General features: G+C 58.3%; 1 protein-coding gene across 1 annotated transcript; it reads right to left on the bottom strand.

Moving 5' to 3' along the window:
- Positions 1 to 202: 202 nt before the first annotated feature.
- RHOT2 (ras homolog family member T2) lies at positions 203 to 15,722 on the bottom strand. The gene is given in 21 exon segments (XM_075318442.1): positions 203 to 997; positions 1,000 to 1,282; positions 1,965 to 2,087; positions 4,241 to 4,321; positions 4,601 to 4,698; positions 4,701 to 4,730; positions 4,926 to 4,946; positions 4,949 to 5,025; positions 5,102 to 5,247; positions 5,461 to 5,545; positions 7,240 to 7,360; positions 7,776 to 7,884; positions 8,036 to 8,134; positions 10,746 to 10,847; positions 10,958 to 11,066; positions 11,242 to 11,294; positions 12,646 to 12,699; positions 13,233 to 13,276; positions 13,769 to 13,850; positions 13,952 to 14,010; positions 15,610 to 15,722. Coding segments are annotated over 21 exon segments (2,034 nt in total). The 5' UTR covers positions 15,647 to 15,722; the 3' UTR covers positions 203 to 776.
- Between the last annotated feature and the right edge of the window lie 1,677 nt (positions 15,723 to 17,399).

Raw genomic sequence — 17,399 nt, 5'->3', positions numbered from 1 at the left:
CCAGCAGCACAGAGTATTTCAGGAGATAGGTGCTGCAGCAAGTTCCTATTACTCACAGGGAGCAGAAAGATCTCCATTAACCCTTTACACCACTGGCTGGAACTGGGGGACGTTCTTTATATCCTCGGCTGCCAGCCCCCCCCCCCATGTCATGTGCGCCCCCCTCCATTTATACAGATGACAGAACGTTATAATCGAGGGGTTTCTTTAAAATTGGTTTATACATAAGTAGATTTGATGTGAAATGGTCCATGTGAGACTGTACACGGCTGAGACCACCATGGCAGATCGTCGGGGGTCCGCACTGTGGCAGGGGAGCCCCCGTGTTACTGCAGAGTGACGTCAGATTAGTTCATTAGGAAATTTAAAAAAAAAAAAAAAAAAAAAAAAAAGCCGCCGTCTCCGCTTTGGTCTTGGCTCCGCTCCATTCTCTTCACCATTTACTGACCCTGTCTTCTACTCCAGTCACATCCAAAGCTGCGGCTCAGCCAACATCCCAGAATGCACTGCTCTCTGCTGTGCGCACTACATGTCCCACAATGCAGCACTGCGGGGCGCAGACACCGAGTGCAGCCTGCCTGGGAGCGAACCGGAGATCCACAGAATTGTGAGTGCAGCTCCGGCTGTGACTGGAGTATAAGGCACAGACTCCGCACACAGCGGCGCTCCACACCGACATGCCGCGGACGCAGAAGTGAGTCCAACACTGGAAGAGGAAAAAGCCTTAAAAATTCAGGACACGGCCCCGTCCATTGTCAGTATTGGAGCAGAAGAGGTTAAAAGTGCCAGTGCCGGGGGCCGCTCCTCCGAGGGTCACAGTGGTCGTGTGGTGGATGCTGGTCGGTGCGCGGATGTGCAGAGGCCGCGCCGGTTACTTGCTGCGCAGCAGCGCTTTTATACAGAGTGAATCCCACGACGGCAGCGACTGTGGCTCCCAGCGCCACCCGCAGCCAGAAGGAGGCAGTGCTGAGCTCCGCGTCGTGCAGGTGCCTGCGGGGAGACAAGGGGCGTCAGGACACAAGGCCGCGAGATCCGGACCCCACAAACAGCCCCACCGAGACCCCCTAAATAAACCGATACTCACGGAAAGGCGGGCGGCCGTGGCCAACTTGTTGTAGATGGCTTTGTCCACGGAGCCCTGGCAGCTGAAGTGGTACGGCGCGGGCAGCCGGTGCTTGTGGCAGAACTCGGCCGGGGAGATCCCGTGCTGCTGCTTCACCTCGCCCCGGTCCCATTTACACCCCACAAACAGACAGGGCGTCTGACTGTCCATGTAATGTTGCTGTAAGAGGAGACACCGATAGAAGTATGGAGACTGCACCAATACTCCGGCACCCGATAGTCCGGAATCTGCCATCTAGGGGCTGAACCAGAGGAGTACGGGGAGGGGGGGAGCACAGCTTGTAGATACTGAGGGGGGGGGAAGAGAGAGCACAGCTTGGAGAAACTGTGGAAGGGGGGGGAGCACACCATGTAGATACTGGGGGGGCGCGTAGATACTGGGGGGGACACACACCATGTAGATACTGGGAGGGGGGGGGAGAACACACCTTGTAGATACTGGGAGGGGGGTGGGGGGAGAACACCTTGTAGATACTGGAGAGGGGGGACGGGGACACACATCGTAGATACTAGGGGAGGGGAACCACCTTGTAGATACTGTGGGGGCGGTGGAGCACACCATGTAGATACTGTTTAGCACACCTTGTAGATACTGGGGGGGGGCACACCTTGTAGATACTGGGGGATGGGGAGAACACACCTTGTAGATACTGGGGGGGCCTAGATACTGGGGGGGGCACACCGTGTAGATACTGGGAGGGCGGTGGGGGAGAACACACATTGTAGATACTGGAGAGGGGGGGGACATACATCGTTGATACTTGGGGAGGGGGAACCACCTTGTAGATACTGGGGGGGGGGGGGGACACGCCTTTTATATAGGGAGGGGGGGGTTTACACACCTTGTAAATACTGGCGCAGTAGTTGAAGGATTTGGGGTCCGTGACATCGTACATCAGACAGGCCACATCGCAGGCAGCATCCGACTGTTTCAGGAACTCCGTGTCCACGTCCACCTCGAAGAGCTGAAGGAAGAAAAAAAGTCAGTGCGCCCCCTAATTGTGAATTAGGGACAGTCATCAGAGGCTCCCCCCCATGCTTTACACTGCAGCTTTGCTTTCTTATTTCTGTCAGGCTGGCTGTGGCCAACGGCAAGAAACAGAGATGGAGACAGCTGAAGAGGATGCGCGCTGGGCGCACAACAACTCCCAGCAAGACTGCGGGTGCAGGGGAGAATTCTTCATCTTCCCTTGTGCTACAATGTTAAATTAATTTTCAAGGTCTGTACTTGCTGTAAGTGAATGGAAACGACATGAAAGCACAGACTGATAATGTCCAGCTGCCACACGCCCGCCCGCGCTCTGCCTGCACCGACACACTGTGACGAGCGCTCGCACACAGATTTGCATGTGGCGGTAATAAACCCTCAGCTGCAGGACATTTATTAGGGCAGGGATCAGTGTCTGGATGTTCTCAGCAACAGAAGATGATAAAAGCAACGATGAATGGAGAAGTCTCATAGAATGGCCGACCGTTTCCAGTCAGGAAAATGTGGACGGGGGCCGGCGAGCTCGCAGAGGTGCGGACGGGACGGGACGGGGCGGCGAGCTCGCAGAGGTGCGGACGGGGCGGGGGCGGCGAGCTCGCAGAGGTGCGGACGGGACGGGACGGGGCGGCCCTCTCGCAGAGGTGCGGAGGGGACGGGGCGGCCCTCTCGCAGAGGTGCGGAGGGGACGGGGCGGCCCTCTCGCAGAGGTGCGGAGGGGACGGGGCGGCCCTCTCGCAGAGGTGCGGAGGGGACGGGGCGGCCCTCTCGCAGAGGTGCGGAGGGGACGGGGCGGGCCCTCTCGCAGAGGTGCGGAGGGGACGGGGCGGCCCTCTCGCAGAGGTGCGGAGGGGACGGGGCGGCCCTCTCGCAGAGGTGCGGAGGGGACGGGGCGGCCCTCTCGCAGAGGTGCGGAGGGGACGGGGCGGCCCTCTCGCAGAGGTGCGGAGGGGACGGGGCGGCCCTCTCGCAGAGGTGCGGAGGGGACGGGGCGGCCCTCTCGCAGAGGTGCGGAGGGGACGGGGCGGCCCTCTCGCAGAGGTGCGGAGGGGACGGGGCGGCCCTCTCGCAGAGGTGCGGAGGGGACGGGGCGGCCCTCTCGCAGAGGTGCGGAGGGGAGGGGCGGCCCTCTCGCAGAGGTGCGGAGGGGGCGGCCCTCTCGCAGAGGTGCGGAGGGGGCGGCCCTCTCGCAGAGGTGCGGAGGGGGCGGCCCTCTCGCAGAGGTGCGGAGGGGGCGGCCCTCTCGCAGAGGTGCGGACGGGGCGGGGGCGGCGAGCTCGCAGAGGTGCGGACGGGGCGGGGCGGCGAGCTCGCAGAGGTGCGGACGGGGCGGGGCGGCGAGCTCGCAGAGGTGCGGACGGGGCGGGGCGGCCCTCTCGCAGAGGTGCGGACGGGGCGGGGCGGCCCTCTCGCAGAGGTGCGGACGGGGCGGGGCGGCCCTCTCGCAGAGGTGCGGACGGGGCGGGGCGGCCCTCTCGCAGAGGTGCGGACGGGGCGGGGCGGCCCTCTCGCAGAGGTGCGGACGGGACGGGGCGGCCCTCTCGCAGAGGTGCGGACGGGACGGGGCGGCCCTCTCGCAGAGGTGCGGACGGGACGGGGCGGCCCTCTCGCAGAGGTGCGGACGGGACGGGGCGGCCCTCTCGCAGAGGTGCGGACGGGACGGGGCGGCCCTCTCGCAGAGGTGCGGACGGGACGGGGCGGCCCTCTCGCAGAGGTGCGGACGGGACGGGGCGGCCCTCTCGCAGAGGTGCGGACGGGACGGGGCGGCCCTCTCGCAGAGGTGCGGACGGGACGGGGCGGCCCTCTCGCAGAGGTGCGGACGGGACGGGGCGGCCCTCTCGCAGAGGTGCGGACGGGACGGGGCGGCCCTCTCGCAGAGGTGCGGACGGGACGGGGCGGCCCTCTCGCAGAGGTGCGGACGGGACGGGGCGGCCCTCTCGCAGAGGTGCGGACGGGACGGGGCGGCCCTCTCGCAGAGGTGCGGACGGGACGGGGCGGCCCTCTCGCAGAGGTGCGGACGGGGCCGGCCCTCTCGCAGAGGTGCGGACGGGGCGGCCCTCTCGCAGAGGTGCGGACGGGGCGGCCCTCTCGCAGAGGTGCGGACGGGGAGGCGCTCTCAGCAGCAGCACTTACGATCAGATACTTCTCCTGGCCCCCCACGAGCACGGTGTTGACGGAGTAGAAGGACGGCTCCCTGAGGGTCCGCAGCTGTTCCTGGGGATGGAGAATAGGACAGGTCACTGCGGCCCGGAGCGATGGCGTGTGGGCAGGGAAGCTCGTCATGGACCCGGCAGATAACAGGCTCCAGAGATAAGCGGTGCTGAAGGTCACCTCTGCCGCTGCTCGTGACCCACAATCACTCCTCACAATCTGATAACAGGAGGGGTCTGTCAGCCGCTCCCCTCCGCTAGTGATCTCTGTTATCTGCTGGACTATGCTTCTGCTTCCTACATATGAGGGGACGGAGACAATGGACTGATAATCCCCCCTCACCTCCAGGTTCTGCCCCAGGAATGCCCGCAGGAAGGCAGATTTACCCGTCCCCCGGGGGCCTATCACTTTACATAGGAAAACGTTTCTCTGCGTCTGTCCTTCTCCAGGTCGATCCGCTTCTCCCGCGTCACTGAAGGAGACAAAGACGCATCCAGCAATAATATCCGACACCCATCGTAGAGGGCACGGCCCCCACATCAGCCGAGCTCGTCCGCTAGGTCACATCCGGGGGGCTCATCCTCCAAGGGACACAGCACCGAGACCATACAGGCGAGTAATGGACGGTCATTGGCCTCACCGACAGCACTCCGGACCCCAAACGTACCTGTGAGCGCCTGCGTCTGCTGTCCTGCTCACACAGGATCGGGTACCCCAAATACCCCAGATGTTCCAGGCAGCGATGGACGTCCAGATAGGCCACCAACCTGTGAGGAGGAAGCGGAAAACAATGCAGGAGCTGGCGGGACTGTGGGGAAGTGTGGGACCGAGCTCAGCACTTACGTCCACTGGCACATGAAGCCGTGGAGGGGGAGCAGGCCGTTGTCTGCCAGGCACACCGTGCTGCTCAGCTCCGGGCCCCACGGGGTGTACGGGAAGACGCTGAAGAAGCTCTGCAGCTCCGAGCGACTCAGGGAACCATCACCATCCTGAGGACAGAGGGGGACAGCTTTAAGGAGCAGACTGTGGAAGACACCCCCAAACTAAGAGACCCCCACTACAGCTAGGGATTTCCTGAAATCAGCCGATTGTCCCCCTTATTAGGAAAGAGGATCCCAAATTGTGATCCCAGTAACCATACTCAATGCCTCCGCTGTGCCCCAATCTCAGGACGGGGGGCTGGGGGGGTCTGCGGTCCTCACCAGGTCGTGCTTTTCGAAAATCTTCTGGAGGAACTGATAGCCAAAATGGTTGATCTCAGTGGAGGAGTCATGGGGGACACGCAGCCTGCGGAGGAGAAAGACACATGAGACGCCTGGTTATGCCCCAACTCACCCCCTCAACCCTGTGGGGGGCGCTGTGAGGCCGGGTACACTGGAGATGCCTGGTTATGCCCCAATCACTGCCGGATAACTAGTGCCCTCAACCCTGCGGGGGGCGCTGTGAGGCCGGGTACACTGGAGATGCCTGGTTATGCTCCAATCACTGCCGGATAACTAGTGCCCTCAACCCTGTGGGGGGCGCTGTGAGGCCGGGTGCACCGGTTGTCCCCCAGCTTATCCCAGACTGCGGTCTAGCTCATGGGGAGCTGCTCGTGAAGGGTTAAGCTGTAGTTGGCAGCGGGCGCAGCCACGTCTGCCGCGTGTGAACAGATTTTCCCTGCAGATGCCGCCTTCGGTCGCACGCTCCGTGATGGCACAATAACGTCTGTTCTCAGATGAGGCTGCTGGCGCCGAGGCAGAGCGGAGCACGGAGCGGCGGGAAAGAGAGGGTTAACGGATCCGCGCTGGGAATGGAGCTCCGGACAAACACCGCAGAATCACCGCAAACAAGTCCTCACAGCTCAGCACCAGCACCCCAGGATATCGGCGGTTACATACAGCCTTACAGGGTTACACCCCAATAAGCAGGATTCGGGGGTTACCTACAGCCTTACAGGACTACACCCCAATAAGCGGGATTCGGGGGTTACCTATAGCCTTACAGGGCTACACCCCGATGAGTGGGATTCCGGGGGTTACCTACAGCCTTACAGGACTACACCCCGATGAGTGGGATATCGGGGGGCTACCTACAGCCTTACAGGACTACACCCCGATGAGTGGGATATCGGGGGGTTACCTACAGCCTTACAGGACTACACCCCGATGAGTGGGATTCCGGGGGTTACCTACAGCCTTACAGGACTACACCCCGATGAGTGGGATATCGGGGGGTTACCTACAGCCTTACAGGACTACACCCCGATGAGCGGGATTCCGGGGGTTACCTACAGCCTTACAGGACTACACCCGATGAGCGGGATTCGGGGGGTTACCTACAGCTTTACAGGACTACACCCCGATGAGCGGGATTCAGGGGGTTACCTACAGCTTTACAGGACTACACCCCGATGAGCGGGATATCGGTGGGGTTACCTACAGCCTTACAGGACTACACCCTGATGAGCGAGATTCGGGGGGTTACCTACAGCCTTACAGGACTACACCCGATGAGCGGGATTCGGGGGCTTACCTACAGCTTTACAGGGCTACACCCCGATGAGCGGGATTCGGGGGCTTACCTACAGCTTTACAGGACTACACCCCGATGAGCGGGGATATCGGGGGTTACCTACAGCTTTACAGGGCTACACCCCGATGAGCGGGATATCGGGGGTTACCTACAGCTTTACAGGGCTACACCCCGATGAGCGGGATATCGGGGGTTACCTACAGCTTTACAGGGCTACACCCCGATGAGCGGGATATTGGGGGGCTACCTACAACCTTACAGGGCTACACCCCGATGAGCAGGATTCGGGGGGTTACCTACAGCCTTACAGGGCTACACCCATCAATAATATTTCCACCGGGGGTCTCAAGTGTTGGGGTCCATCCAGATTCCCTAGATGATCAAGGGTCTAGTGGAATTGCCCCCTACAATGAGGAAGATGGATGAGGGGCTCTAACACTGTGCTACAGCCCCCGGTCCGCACTCACGGAGGATAGAGGTAGTCGTCAGTGAGCTCCAGCGTGTCGTCGTAGCCAAAGCGTCGCAGTATCGTCCATGTGGTCTCGTGGCGCCCCCGCTGGATGAAGAGGGTATTGAGGAACAGGAAGCCTGCGATTATAAAGGAAGAGCTGTCAGCGGATGGCGGTCGTCGTGTCCCCCGACACATGCATGCTCAATAAAGTTTTATCTTAAAAGATGGATAACCCCTTTATCTCCTACTCTTAAAGGGGAGGTTACCTATAAACCCATTCATGTCCCCATGGGACATCGTCCATTACTATAGGACAGTAGCGCCCAGCAATTCATTATTATATGATCTATGTGTCTCCAAGGTAACAGACTACAAACAAACCCCAAGTAGTCAGCTCCTGCCGTCACATGTTACCGCGCACCAGACAGCGGAGAGCAATGGACAAGAGTCCGGCAACATAGGGCTTCCTTACAGCCTGTAACCATGGAAACACAGACGTCTGCACATCCAAAAATCGGCACGCCGCCTCCGCCCCGCAACATCCAATCTCACCGCTGAGCGTCAGCCCATTGTCCCGCACTCCGTCCGCCGTATTCTTTCTGACGACCATCTTCACGTCTTCCATGGCCTGAGGGACCAAGGGGTTCCCGAAACAGGACTGCTACCTCCCGGAGACAGCGAGACACCAATCAGAAGGGTATACAGACAGAGGGGTCGTACACCCCGGGAGGAGGGGTGGGGAGGGCTTTACATTCGCAGACATGAGATCAGAGGGGATGGGGGGGCTGCAGGGACTAGTCAGGGTGAGATACCTGGAAATAGTTCAGCTCGTCGTCACTTAAGATCTGATTGTTGTCTTGGTCGGAGATGGTGAATATTCGGGTCAGTGCTTTCCTGCACTGCGGCCGGAGCTGGAGGAGACATAACCAGACATCACACGCTGCCGCCCATATCACCTATGTGGACGCTGTGACCCCGCCTGATTGTATAGCACCAGACATGCGCCACCTACAGGAAGATGGAGGTCTGCATCCTTCTCTGTCACACGCTGCCGCCCATCTCACCTATGTGGACGCTGTGACCCCGCCTGATTGTATAGCACCAGACATGCACCATCTGCAGGAAGATGGAGGTCTGCATCCTTCTCTGTCACACGCTGCTGCCCATCTCACCTATGTGGACGCTGTGACCCCGCCTGATTGTATAGCACCAGACATGCACCATCTGCAGGAAGATGGAGGTCTGCATCCTTCTCTGTCACACGCTGCCGCCCATCTCACCTATGTGGACGCTGTGACCCCGCCTGATTGTATAGCAACAGACATGCACCATCTGCAGGAAGATGGAGGTCTGCATCCTTCTCTGTCACACGCTGCTGCCCATCTCACCTATGTGGACGCTGTGACCCCACCTGATTGTATAGCAACAGACATGCACCATCTGCAGGAAGATGGAGGTCTGCATCCTTCTCTGTCACACGCTGCCGCCCCCATCTCACCTATGTGGACGCTGTGACCCCGCCTGATTGTATAGCACCAGACATGCGCCACCTACAGGAAGATGGAGGTCTGCATCCTTCTCTGTCACACGCTGCCGCCCATCTCACCTATGTGGACGCTGTGACCCCGCCTGATTGTATAGCACCAGACATGCGCCACCTACAGGAAGATGGAGGTCTGCATCCTTCTCTGTCACACGCTGCCGCCCATCTCACCTATGTGGACGCTGTGACCCCGCCTGATTGTATAGCACCAGACATGCACCATCTGCAGGAAGATGGAGGTCTGCATCCTTCTCTGTCACACGCTGCTGCCCATCTCACCTATGTGGACGCTGTGACCCCGCCTGATTGTATAGCACCAGACATGCACCATCTGCAGGAAGATTGAGGTCTGCATCCTTCTCTGTCACACGCTGCCGCCCATCTCACCTATGTGGACGCTGTGACCCCGCCTGATTGTATAGCACCAGACATGCACCATCTGCAGGAAGATGGAGGTCTGCATCCTTCTCTGTCACACGCTGCCGCCCCCATCTCACCTATGTGGATGCTGTGACCCCGCCTGATTGTATAGCACCAGACATGCGCCACCTACAGGAAGATGGAGGTCTGCATCCTTCTCTGTCACACGCATCTCAGCTAATGTGGACGCTGTGACCCCGCCTGATTGTATAGCACCAGACATGCGCCACCTACAGGAAGGTGGAGATCCGCACCCGCACACCCTGCATTTCTGGTGCCACACGTGACGACATGAACTCTGTCAGTGCCTAGCATTGGTTGTTTCTTAAAATTTCTTAAAATTCAGCCTGACATGATGATATTTTGTTTATAGACGGGGGATAAGCCCCTCATTGTTTCTACAAGACTCTTAGGCTATGTGTCCACGGTAGAATGTACCTGCGGATTTTTCTGCATGAAAATCCGCGACTTTCCGCGGGTGCGGATTTGCCGCGGATTCGCCGCGGATTTTTTTTTTTTTTTCCCCATTCTATACCCAAATCCGCACCAAAATCCGCAACAAACAATTGACATGCTGCAGATTTTTCCGCGGCAAATCCGCAGCAGAAAAATCCGCAGCATGGACACAGCATTTCCAAAATGCCATTGAAATGGCTTGGAAGTGCCGCTGCTCCAGATTTTCGGGAAATCCGCGGCAAATCCGCGGCAAAATCCGCGGCAAATCCGCAGCGTGGGCACATAGCCTTAGGAGTCCAGTGTTACACTTCTTATTGACTCATGTAATTGCCTTGGCCAGTGAAGGTCAGACACCCAGACAAATCAATTATGCGAACCTCCCATTGTATTACTATGTGTATTGTTAGATGCGATGTAACTTAGCTGTCTCTCCGTCGTTTCTGGATATTTTGTATATGGCTTGAAATCTAGCCAATAAGAGCCCAGTCTTATCCACCAATCGTGAAGACCCCAATGGACTGAATGGAGAGCTCAGGAGGTATAAGAAGGAGGACTGTCCATTGCCCGGGAGACTCTTGCTACATGCTACCAGTCTAGTATCTGCAGATCCGATTGGCAAGCCATAACCGAACCTGGATTATAACACTATATGGACTTCAGCATTGAATGCAAGGAATCGGCTGTGATACCAAGGACTGCCTAAGGAAGAAACCCAGGTTGGGACAATCCAGTCACCTGACTACAGGCTTTGCGGTCCTCAGACAGCTTCCTAAATCTGGCGTTATTCCAGTCTCGGTGGGTGCCCGGCGAAAGCGGGGTGCTGCTGGATTGGAGTAAGTAGCCCTGGAAGCTCTGAGGCACGGACATTGTAATCCCTGGTGAGCAGCGGAAGGGTGAGACTCTGTTGCGTTCAGTTGGAATGAGCCCTGGGCCATGCTGTCTTTCTAAAGACAGCTGAGCCATCGGACAAGAGCACCCACTGCCCCCCGTGTCTCCACAGGAGAGCACCCACTGACCCCCGTGTCTCCACAGGAGAGCACCCCCTGACCCCCGTGTCTCCACAGGAGAGCACCCCCTGACCCCCGTGTCTCCACACCACATACCTGCTTGTCCTCCGGGTCGTACAGGGGGGCGGTGGGGTGCAGGACCGCCTTCTGGGCGTAGTAGAAAACTTCCGAGATGTTCTTGAGGTTCTTAGCCGAGCACTGGAAAATGGAGAAACCGGCCCGTAACTCGGATGTGACCACTCATATGCGTATAATATCACTAGCGAACACTGCCGGGGGTCCCGCACATCACCCAGGCAGCCCCTTACCTCCACGCAGGTCTCGATTTCGGAGAATTGGTTCATGATCGGGAGGATGGACTCCATGGAGCTGCCACATTGAAGGTCGGACTTGTTCCCCACCAGGATTATGGGAAGTCTGCGGAGAAGAGACAGACGATAAGACCCCCGACCGCTGCCCAGAGGATAAGACCCCCGACCGCTGCCCAGAGGATAAGACCCCCGACCGCTGCCCAGAGGATAAGACCCCCGACCGCTGCCCAGAGGATAAGACCCCCGTCCGCTGATCAGCGGGATGGTGGAGACAACTGTACCGGGAGCTTCGCTCTACGTGGCCGTTCACCAGCGGGATCCACTTTGAGGAAATCTGGAAGGAAAATCCATCATTAGTAATAAGGTGATTAATATAAATGTTATTGGACGGCATCTGACTTCTGTCTTCTCCCTCCCGCCTCTGGTCCCTTCCCCAGCTCCGGGGCCGCTGTGTGCACTTGTGTCACTCGCTGCCTCCTTTTATTGCAATATTATACTTTGCATCCATGTGAGGAACTGAGGGCGAAGCACAAGACGGGCCGGCCGGAGATCTGAGGAGATGGGCTACATGCTGCCACCACTAGGGGGAGCTCCCTGCACATTACATACATTGTGCTCAGATCCAGAGCTCCCTCTAGTGGTGGCTGCAGGCAGAGTATTTCACATGTGAGACTATGCAGGGGGTCCGGAGCTCCCTCTAGTGGTGGCTGCAGGCAGAGTATTTCACATGTGAGACTATGCAGGGGGGTCCGGAGCTCCCTCTAGTGGTGGCCGCAGGCAGAGTATTTCACATGTGAGACTATGCAGGAGGTCCGGAGCTCCCTCTAGTGGTGGCCGCAGGCAGAGTATTTCACATGTGAGACTATGCAGGGGGTCCGGATCTCCCTCTAGTGGTGGCCGCAGGCAGAGTATTTCACATGTGAGACTATGCAGGGGGTCCGGAGCTCCCTCTAGTGGTGGCCGCAGGCAGAGTATTTCACATGTGAGACTATGCAGGGGGTCCGGAGCTCCCTCTAGTGGTGGCCGCAGGCAGAGTATTTCACATGTGAGACTATGCAGGGGGTCCGGAGCTCCCTCTAGTGGTGGCCGCAGGCAGAGTATTTAGCATGTGAGACTATGCAGGGGGTCCGGAGCTCCCTCTAGTGGTGGCCGCAGGCAGAGTATTTAGCATGTGAGACTATGCAGGGGGTCCGGAGCTCCCTCTAGTGGTGGCCGCAGGCAGAGTATTTAGCATGTGAGACTATGCAGGGGGTCCGGAGCTCCCTCTAGTGGTGGCTGCAGGCAGAGTATTTCACATGTGAGACTATGCAGGGGGTCCGGAGCTCCCTCTAGTGGTGGCCGCAGGCAGAGTATTTAGCATGTGAGACTATGCAGGGGGTCCGGAGCTCCCTCTAGTGGTGGCCGCAGGCAGAGTATTTAGCATGTGAGACTATGCAGGGGGTCCGGAGCTCCCTCTAGTGGTGGCCGCAGGCAGAGTATTTAGCATGTGAGACTATGCAGGGGGTCCGGAGCTCCCTCTAGTGGTGGCCGCAGGCAGAGTATGACGTGATCAGCAGAGAATTTCAGACTCCGTCATATAATAAAAAGAAACTAATGACCGGGTCAACGTAAAGGAGTCTCCATCTGGTGTAGCATATGGCACGTTGATAACATTGTAATGAGCGCAGCTCTGAAGTGTTCCTCACCTTCTCAATACTGCTGGACTCAGAGACGTCATATACAACGCAGACAACGTTTGCCTGTTGGAGGGAAGTGAAAAAACGAGCGTCAATAACAGAAAAAACGAGCGTCAATAACAGAAAAACGAGCGTCAATAACAGAAGCAGCGGCAATGTGTTTAATATCGGAGGTTTCCATGCTGCAAACAGGGAGCGTGTAAGGGATCTGGACCATTTACCCAATATTCGGTCAGACTCTGTTCTTTGCTATTTTTGATTTTAATTATCCCCTTTGTGCCCGTCCCTCGCTCTCCTTGTACAGAGGCTCGTACATTGCCTGTTACCACCACTAGAGGGCGCCCAGTACACAGCAGCACATGGCTCCTATTATTCTGAGTGTACATCGCCCTCTGGTGGTGGCAGCTGAAAATGACAAGAGCTTTTTTTTTTTTTTTTTTTTTTTTGCTAATCTCGAGGTTATTGGCTTCTGTTCGCTTTTTCCTTCGAATCTCGAGGTTATTGGCTTCTGTTCGCTTTTTCCTTCGTGGCTGGTTATTAAGTGGCGACTCCACTCGCTGTTATCTGCCATGCAGCATCTGTGACGCATCTCTCACCTTCGCAATCTCCTCCCTGATCTCGTCTTCCGTCTGCTCCATTTCTATGGATAGAATAGAAGAACACAGCGGCCATTACACTGCAGGTCAGAGGATTATAACTGTGGACGCAGAACTCCCCAGACCCCATACAGGCTGAGATGGGTGTACAGCTCTGATCTGCACGCACTATCTGTCCTCCATACTTTACACTGCTGCTCTGATCAACTAAAAACAGCTCTATTCCATGACTCCAGCCTAGCTGCACTATCAGGGTATGACACTGTCTGAAAGCCATCTCTTAATCAAAACTGACAGCCTGCTGTTCTGTCCCTCATGCTTTACACTGCAGCTATATTTCAGCAGGATGGCTCCCAGCAGCTGGAGACTGAGGTCCTTTTCTATTCTGCGAGTCTCGTGCTCCCCGGCAGTTACAGGAGGACGCCCGGATCATGATAATGAGCGGCCCGGGGCAGGAGAGTCGTGTTATAACCGGCCGCAGCTTTATAGGAGACGCCATCTCAGCACAAACAATAACCCCCCCGAGGGGCGATTACCAGACGTATCCACGATGTGAGTGGGCACTCGCTCCGGCGTCACGTCGGCCGGGATGGTGATCTCCTCCGCACGGGCCGGCACCTGGGGGAGAGGACGAGGGGGTCAGTGCGAGCAGCTGCGCTCAGTGTGCTGAGAGCTGTGGTTCGTCAGCAGCTGTGGAGCGGCAGTAATGGGGCACGTACCTCATCCGGGAACTCCTCCCCCACCAGCGCCATGATCAGAGACGTCTTCCCCACTTGGGCTGTAGGACAAAAAGAAGGGGAGAAGCTCAGTACAGACGCAGCGCAGGCCAGAGAAGGGGGCAGAGCGGGCCGGGGGGCGCCGACGCAGAGCGGGGCGCCGACGCAGAGCGGGGCGCCGACGCAGAGCGGGGCGCCGACGCAGAGCGGGGGCGCCGACGCAGAGCGGGGCGCCGACGCAGAGCGGGGCGCCGACGCAGAGCGGGGCGCCGACGCAGAGCGGGGCCGGGGGCGCTGACGCAGAGCGGGGCCGGGGGAGCGGGCACTTCTAGATACCACCCACCCAACCTCTCCGAGGACCCCGCTAATCCTGAGCCCCGCTAATGCAGGCCAGCACTGTCCATGATCCGATCCTGCACTGAGGATAGGGGGTGAGCTGCACATGGGACTATCACTGCTTAGCATTAGTAGGGTCCCTGCGATCAGGACCCCCGGTGATCAGCATTACCAAGGTCTCCACAGTCAGGACCCCCAGTGATCAGCATTAGTGGGGTCCCTGCAGTCAGGACCCCCGGTGATCAGCATTAGTGGGGTCCCTGCATCAGGCCCCCCCGGTGATCAGCATTAGTGGGGTCCCTGCATCAGGACCCCCGGTGATCAGCATTAGTGGGGTCCCTGCGGTCAGGACCCCCGGTGATCAGCATTAGTGGGATCCCTGCTGTCAGGACCCCCGGTGATCAGCATTAGTGGGGGTCCCTCCTGTCAGGACCCCCGGTGATCAGCATTAGTGGAGTCCCTGCTGTCAGGACCCCCGGTGATCAGCATTAGTGGGGTCCCAGCAGTCAGGACCCCCGGTGATCAGCATTAGTGGGATCCCTGCTGTCAGGACCCCCGGTGATCAGCATTAGTGGGATTCCTGCTGTCAGGACCCCCGGTGATCAGCATTAGTGGGGTCCCTGCTGTCAGGACCCCCGGTGATCAGCATTAGTGGGGTCCCTGCAGTCAGGACCCCCGGTGATCAGCATTAGTGGGGTCCCTGCTGTCAGGACCCCCGGTGATCAGCATTAGTGGGGTCCCTCCTGTCAGGACCCCCGGTGATCAGCATTAGTGGAGTCCCTGCTGTCAGGACCCCCGGTGATCAGCATTAGTGGGGTCCCTGCAGTCAGGACCCCCGGTGATAAGCATTAGTGGGGTCCCTGCAGTCAGGACCCCCGGTGATCAGCATTGGTGGGCTCCCTGCAGTCAGGACCCCCGGTGATCAGCATTAGTGGGGTCCCCACAGTCAGGACCCCCGGTGATCACATTGGGGAGAGGTGGGACGTTCTATTTAAAGGAACAGTACATAAGTCTCTGTCTTCGCCTTCACTTCTCTCCAGTCACATCCACAGCTGCCCCTCAGGTCTGCGGTCACCACAGCGCACTGCATTGTGGGAGCGCAGATTTGGGGATCACGTGAGTGATCTGCAGCTCTGGATGTGACTAGAGCGGAGAATGACATTGGCTGCAGAACAGTGAAGTCTTAGCCTGAGCTTCCCCCTCCCCCGCCTGTGTGTGACAGGACGGCGTCCATGTGCAGAGGTGACATTGCCCGCACCCGCCCCTCAGCGCCCCGGCACACCGCCCGCCATCCCCCGCCCCTTCCTCCGGTCTCCCGCTCTCACCCTCCCCCAGGAGGAGGATCCTCACGTCCCGCTTCATGATCCCGGTGCCGCCAACATCGACTTCCGGGTGTCCAGGCGGACAGCCAGTGACAGAACTCCTCCACTTCCGGCGTCTCTGCGGCAACCCCTTACGTCACTTCCGTTCCACGCTTCTAAGCGTCAGTATACCATGGTAACGAGAGGGAGGGGCGGAGCTGAAAGCTGTGGAAGAGCACGTAGCCCCAGGCAGGTGAGGAGTCACGTGACGAGCAGGTGATAAAGGCGCAGGACCCCGGGGAAGGGGGAGATAAGGCGCAGGAATCTAAGGGGGGGGGTGATAAAGGCGCAGGAATCCGGGGAGGGGGTGATAAAGGCGCAGGAATCCGGGGAGGGGGGTGATAACGGCGCAGGAATCCGGGGAGGGGACGGGAGGGGAGGGGGGGGGGGGATAAAGGCACAGGAATCCAGGGGGGGAGGGGGGGGGATAAAGGCGCAGGAATCCAGGGGGGGGAGGGGGGGATAAAGGCGCAGGAATCCAGGGGGGAGGGGGGGGGATAAAGGCGCAGGAATCCAGGGGGGGGGGGGAATAAAGGCGCAGGAATCCGGGGGGGGGGATAAAGGCGCAGGAATCCGGGGAGGGGGTGATAACGGCGCAGGAATCCGGGGAGGGGGTGATAAAGGCGCAGGAATGCGGGGAGGGGGGTGATAAAGGCGCAGGAATCCGGGGAGGTGGGGGGGATAAAGGCGCAGGAATCCAGGGGGGAGGGGGGGGGATAAAGGCGCAGGAATCCAGGGGGGAGGGGGGGGGATAAAGGCGCAGGAATCCAGGGGGGAGGGGGGGGGGATAAAGGCGCAGGAATCCAGGGGGGAGGGGGGGGAATAAAGGCGCAGGAATCCAGGGGGGGGAGGGGGGGGATAAAGGCGCAGAAATCCGGGGGGGGATAAAGGCGCAGGAATCCGGGGGAGGGGGTGATAAAGGCGCAGGAATCCAGGGGGGGATAAAGGCGCAGGAATCCGGGGAAAGGTGATAAAGGTGCAGGAATCCAGGGGGGGAGGGGGGGATAAAGGCACAGGAATCCAAGGGGGGGGGGGTGATAAAGGCGCAGGAATCCGGGGGGGGGATAAAGGTGCAGGAATCCGGGGAGGGGTGATAAAGGCGCAGGAATCCGGGGAGGGGTGATAAAGGCGCAGGAATCCGGGGAGGGGTGATAAAGGCGCAAACCCCGGGGCTCCACATCTGCGCCTTATTCTCTTCTCTGTTCCTCTGATGATCCTTTACTTTCCGCCTCGTTTTTCGGGGCGTCTGATTTTTCCCTCGTCCAGCGCTTGTCAGATTCATACACTGTGACCTAATGTGGCCCCAACTTACTCCATAACACCCGACATTTCACTACAAGAGGGGCAAGGTACGCGCTGCGTTGTCTTCTCAGTAAATCACATCCACTTTGCTCTGACATTTAAACAGCAGAATTTCTGTGCAAAAGCCGCAGCCTTTACGCTATATGTGTGAACACGGCCTCAACGACACATTTTTGTTACTTGATTTTTCTGAATTAAACCCATAAAAATGAATTGCACCATTTTTCTCACCAGTTAGTGATCCCACAAACAATCTGATCTCTCTGTTGTGCAAGTCGTTATGATTACAGGGACACAAATATGTCCATGTTATTTGCTGATTTGTAAAAAAAAAAAAATGCAATAAAAATTATATTATTCAAAAATGTTTTGAATAATTTTATTAAAAAAAACAAACCTTCCATTCTCCCTGTAGAACACAAAACATAGCGATGCTGCTCTGTGCAATGGAT

The sequence above is a fragment of the Anomaloglossus baeobatrachus genome, chromosome 7, assembly GCF_048569485.1.
Source record: "Anomaloglossus baeobatrachus isolate aAnoBae1 chromosome 7, aAnoBae1.hap1, whole genome shotgun sequence".
NCBI classification, from domain to species: domain Eukaryota; kingdom Metazoa; phylum Chordata; class Amphibia; order Anura; family Aromobatidae; genus Anomaloglossus; species Anomaloglossus baeobatrachus.
Note: the sequence above shows the minus strand (reverse complement) of the source record. Positions and strands in the feature narration are given on the sequence as shown.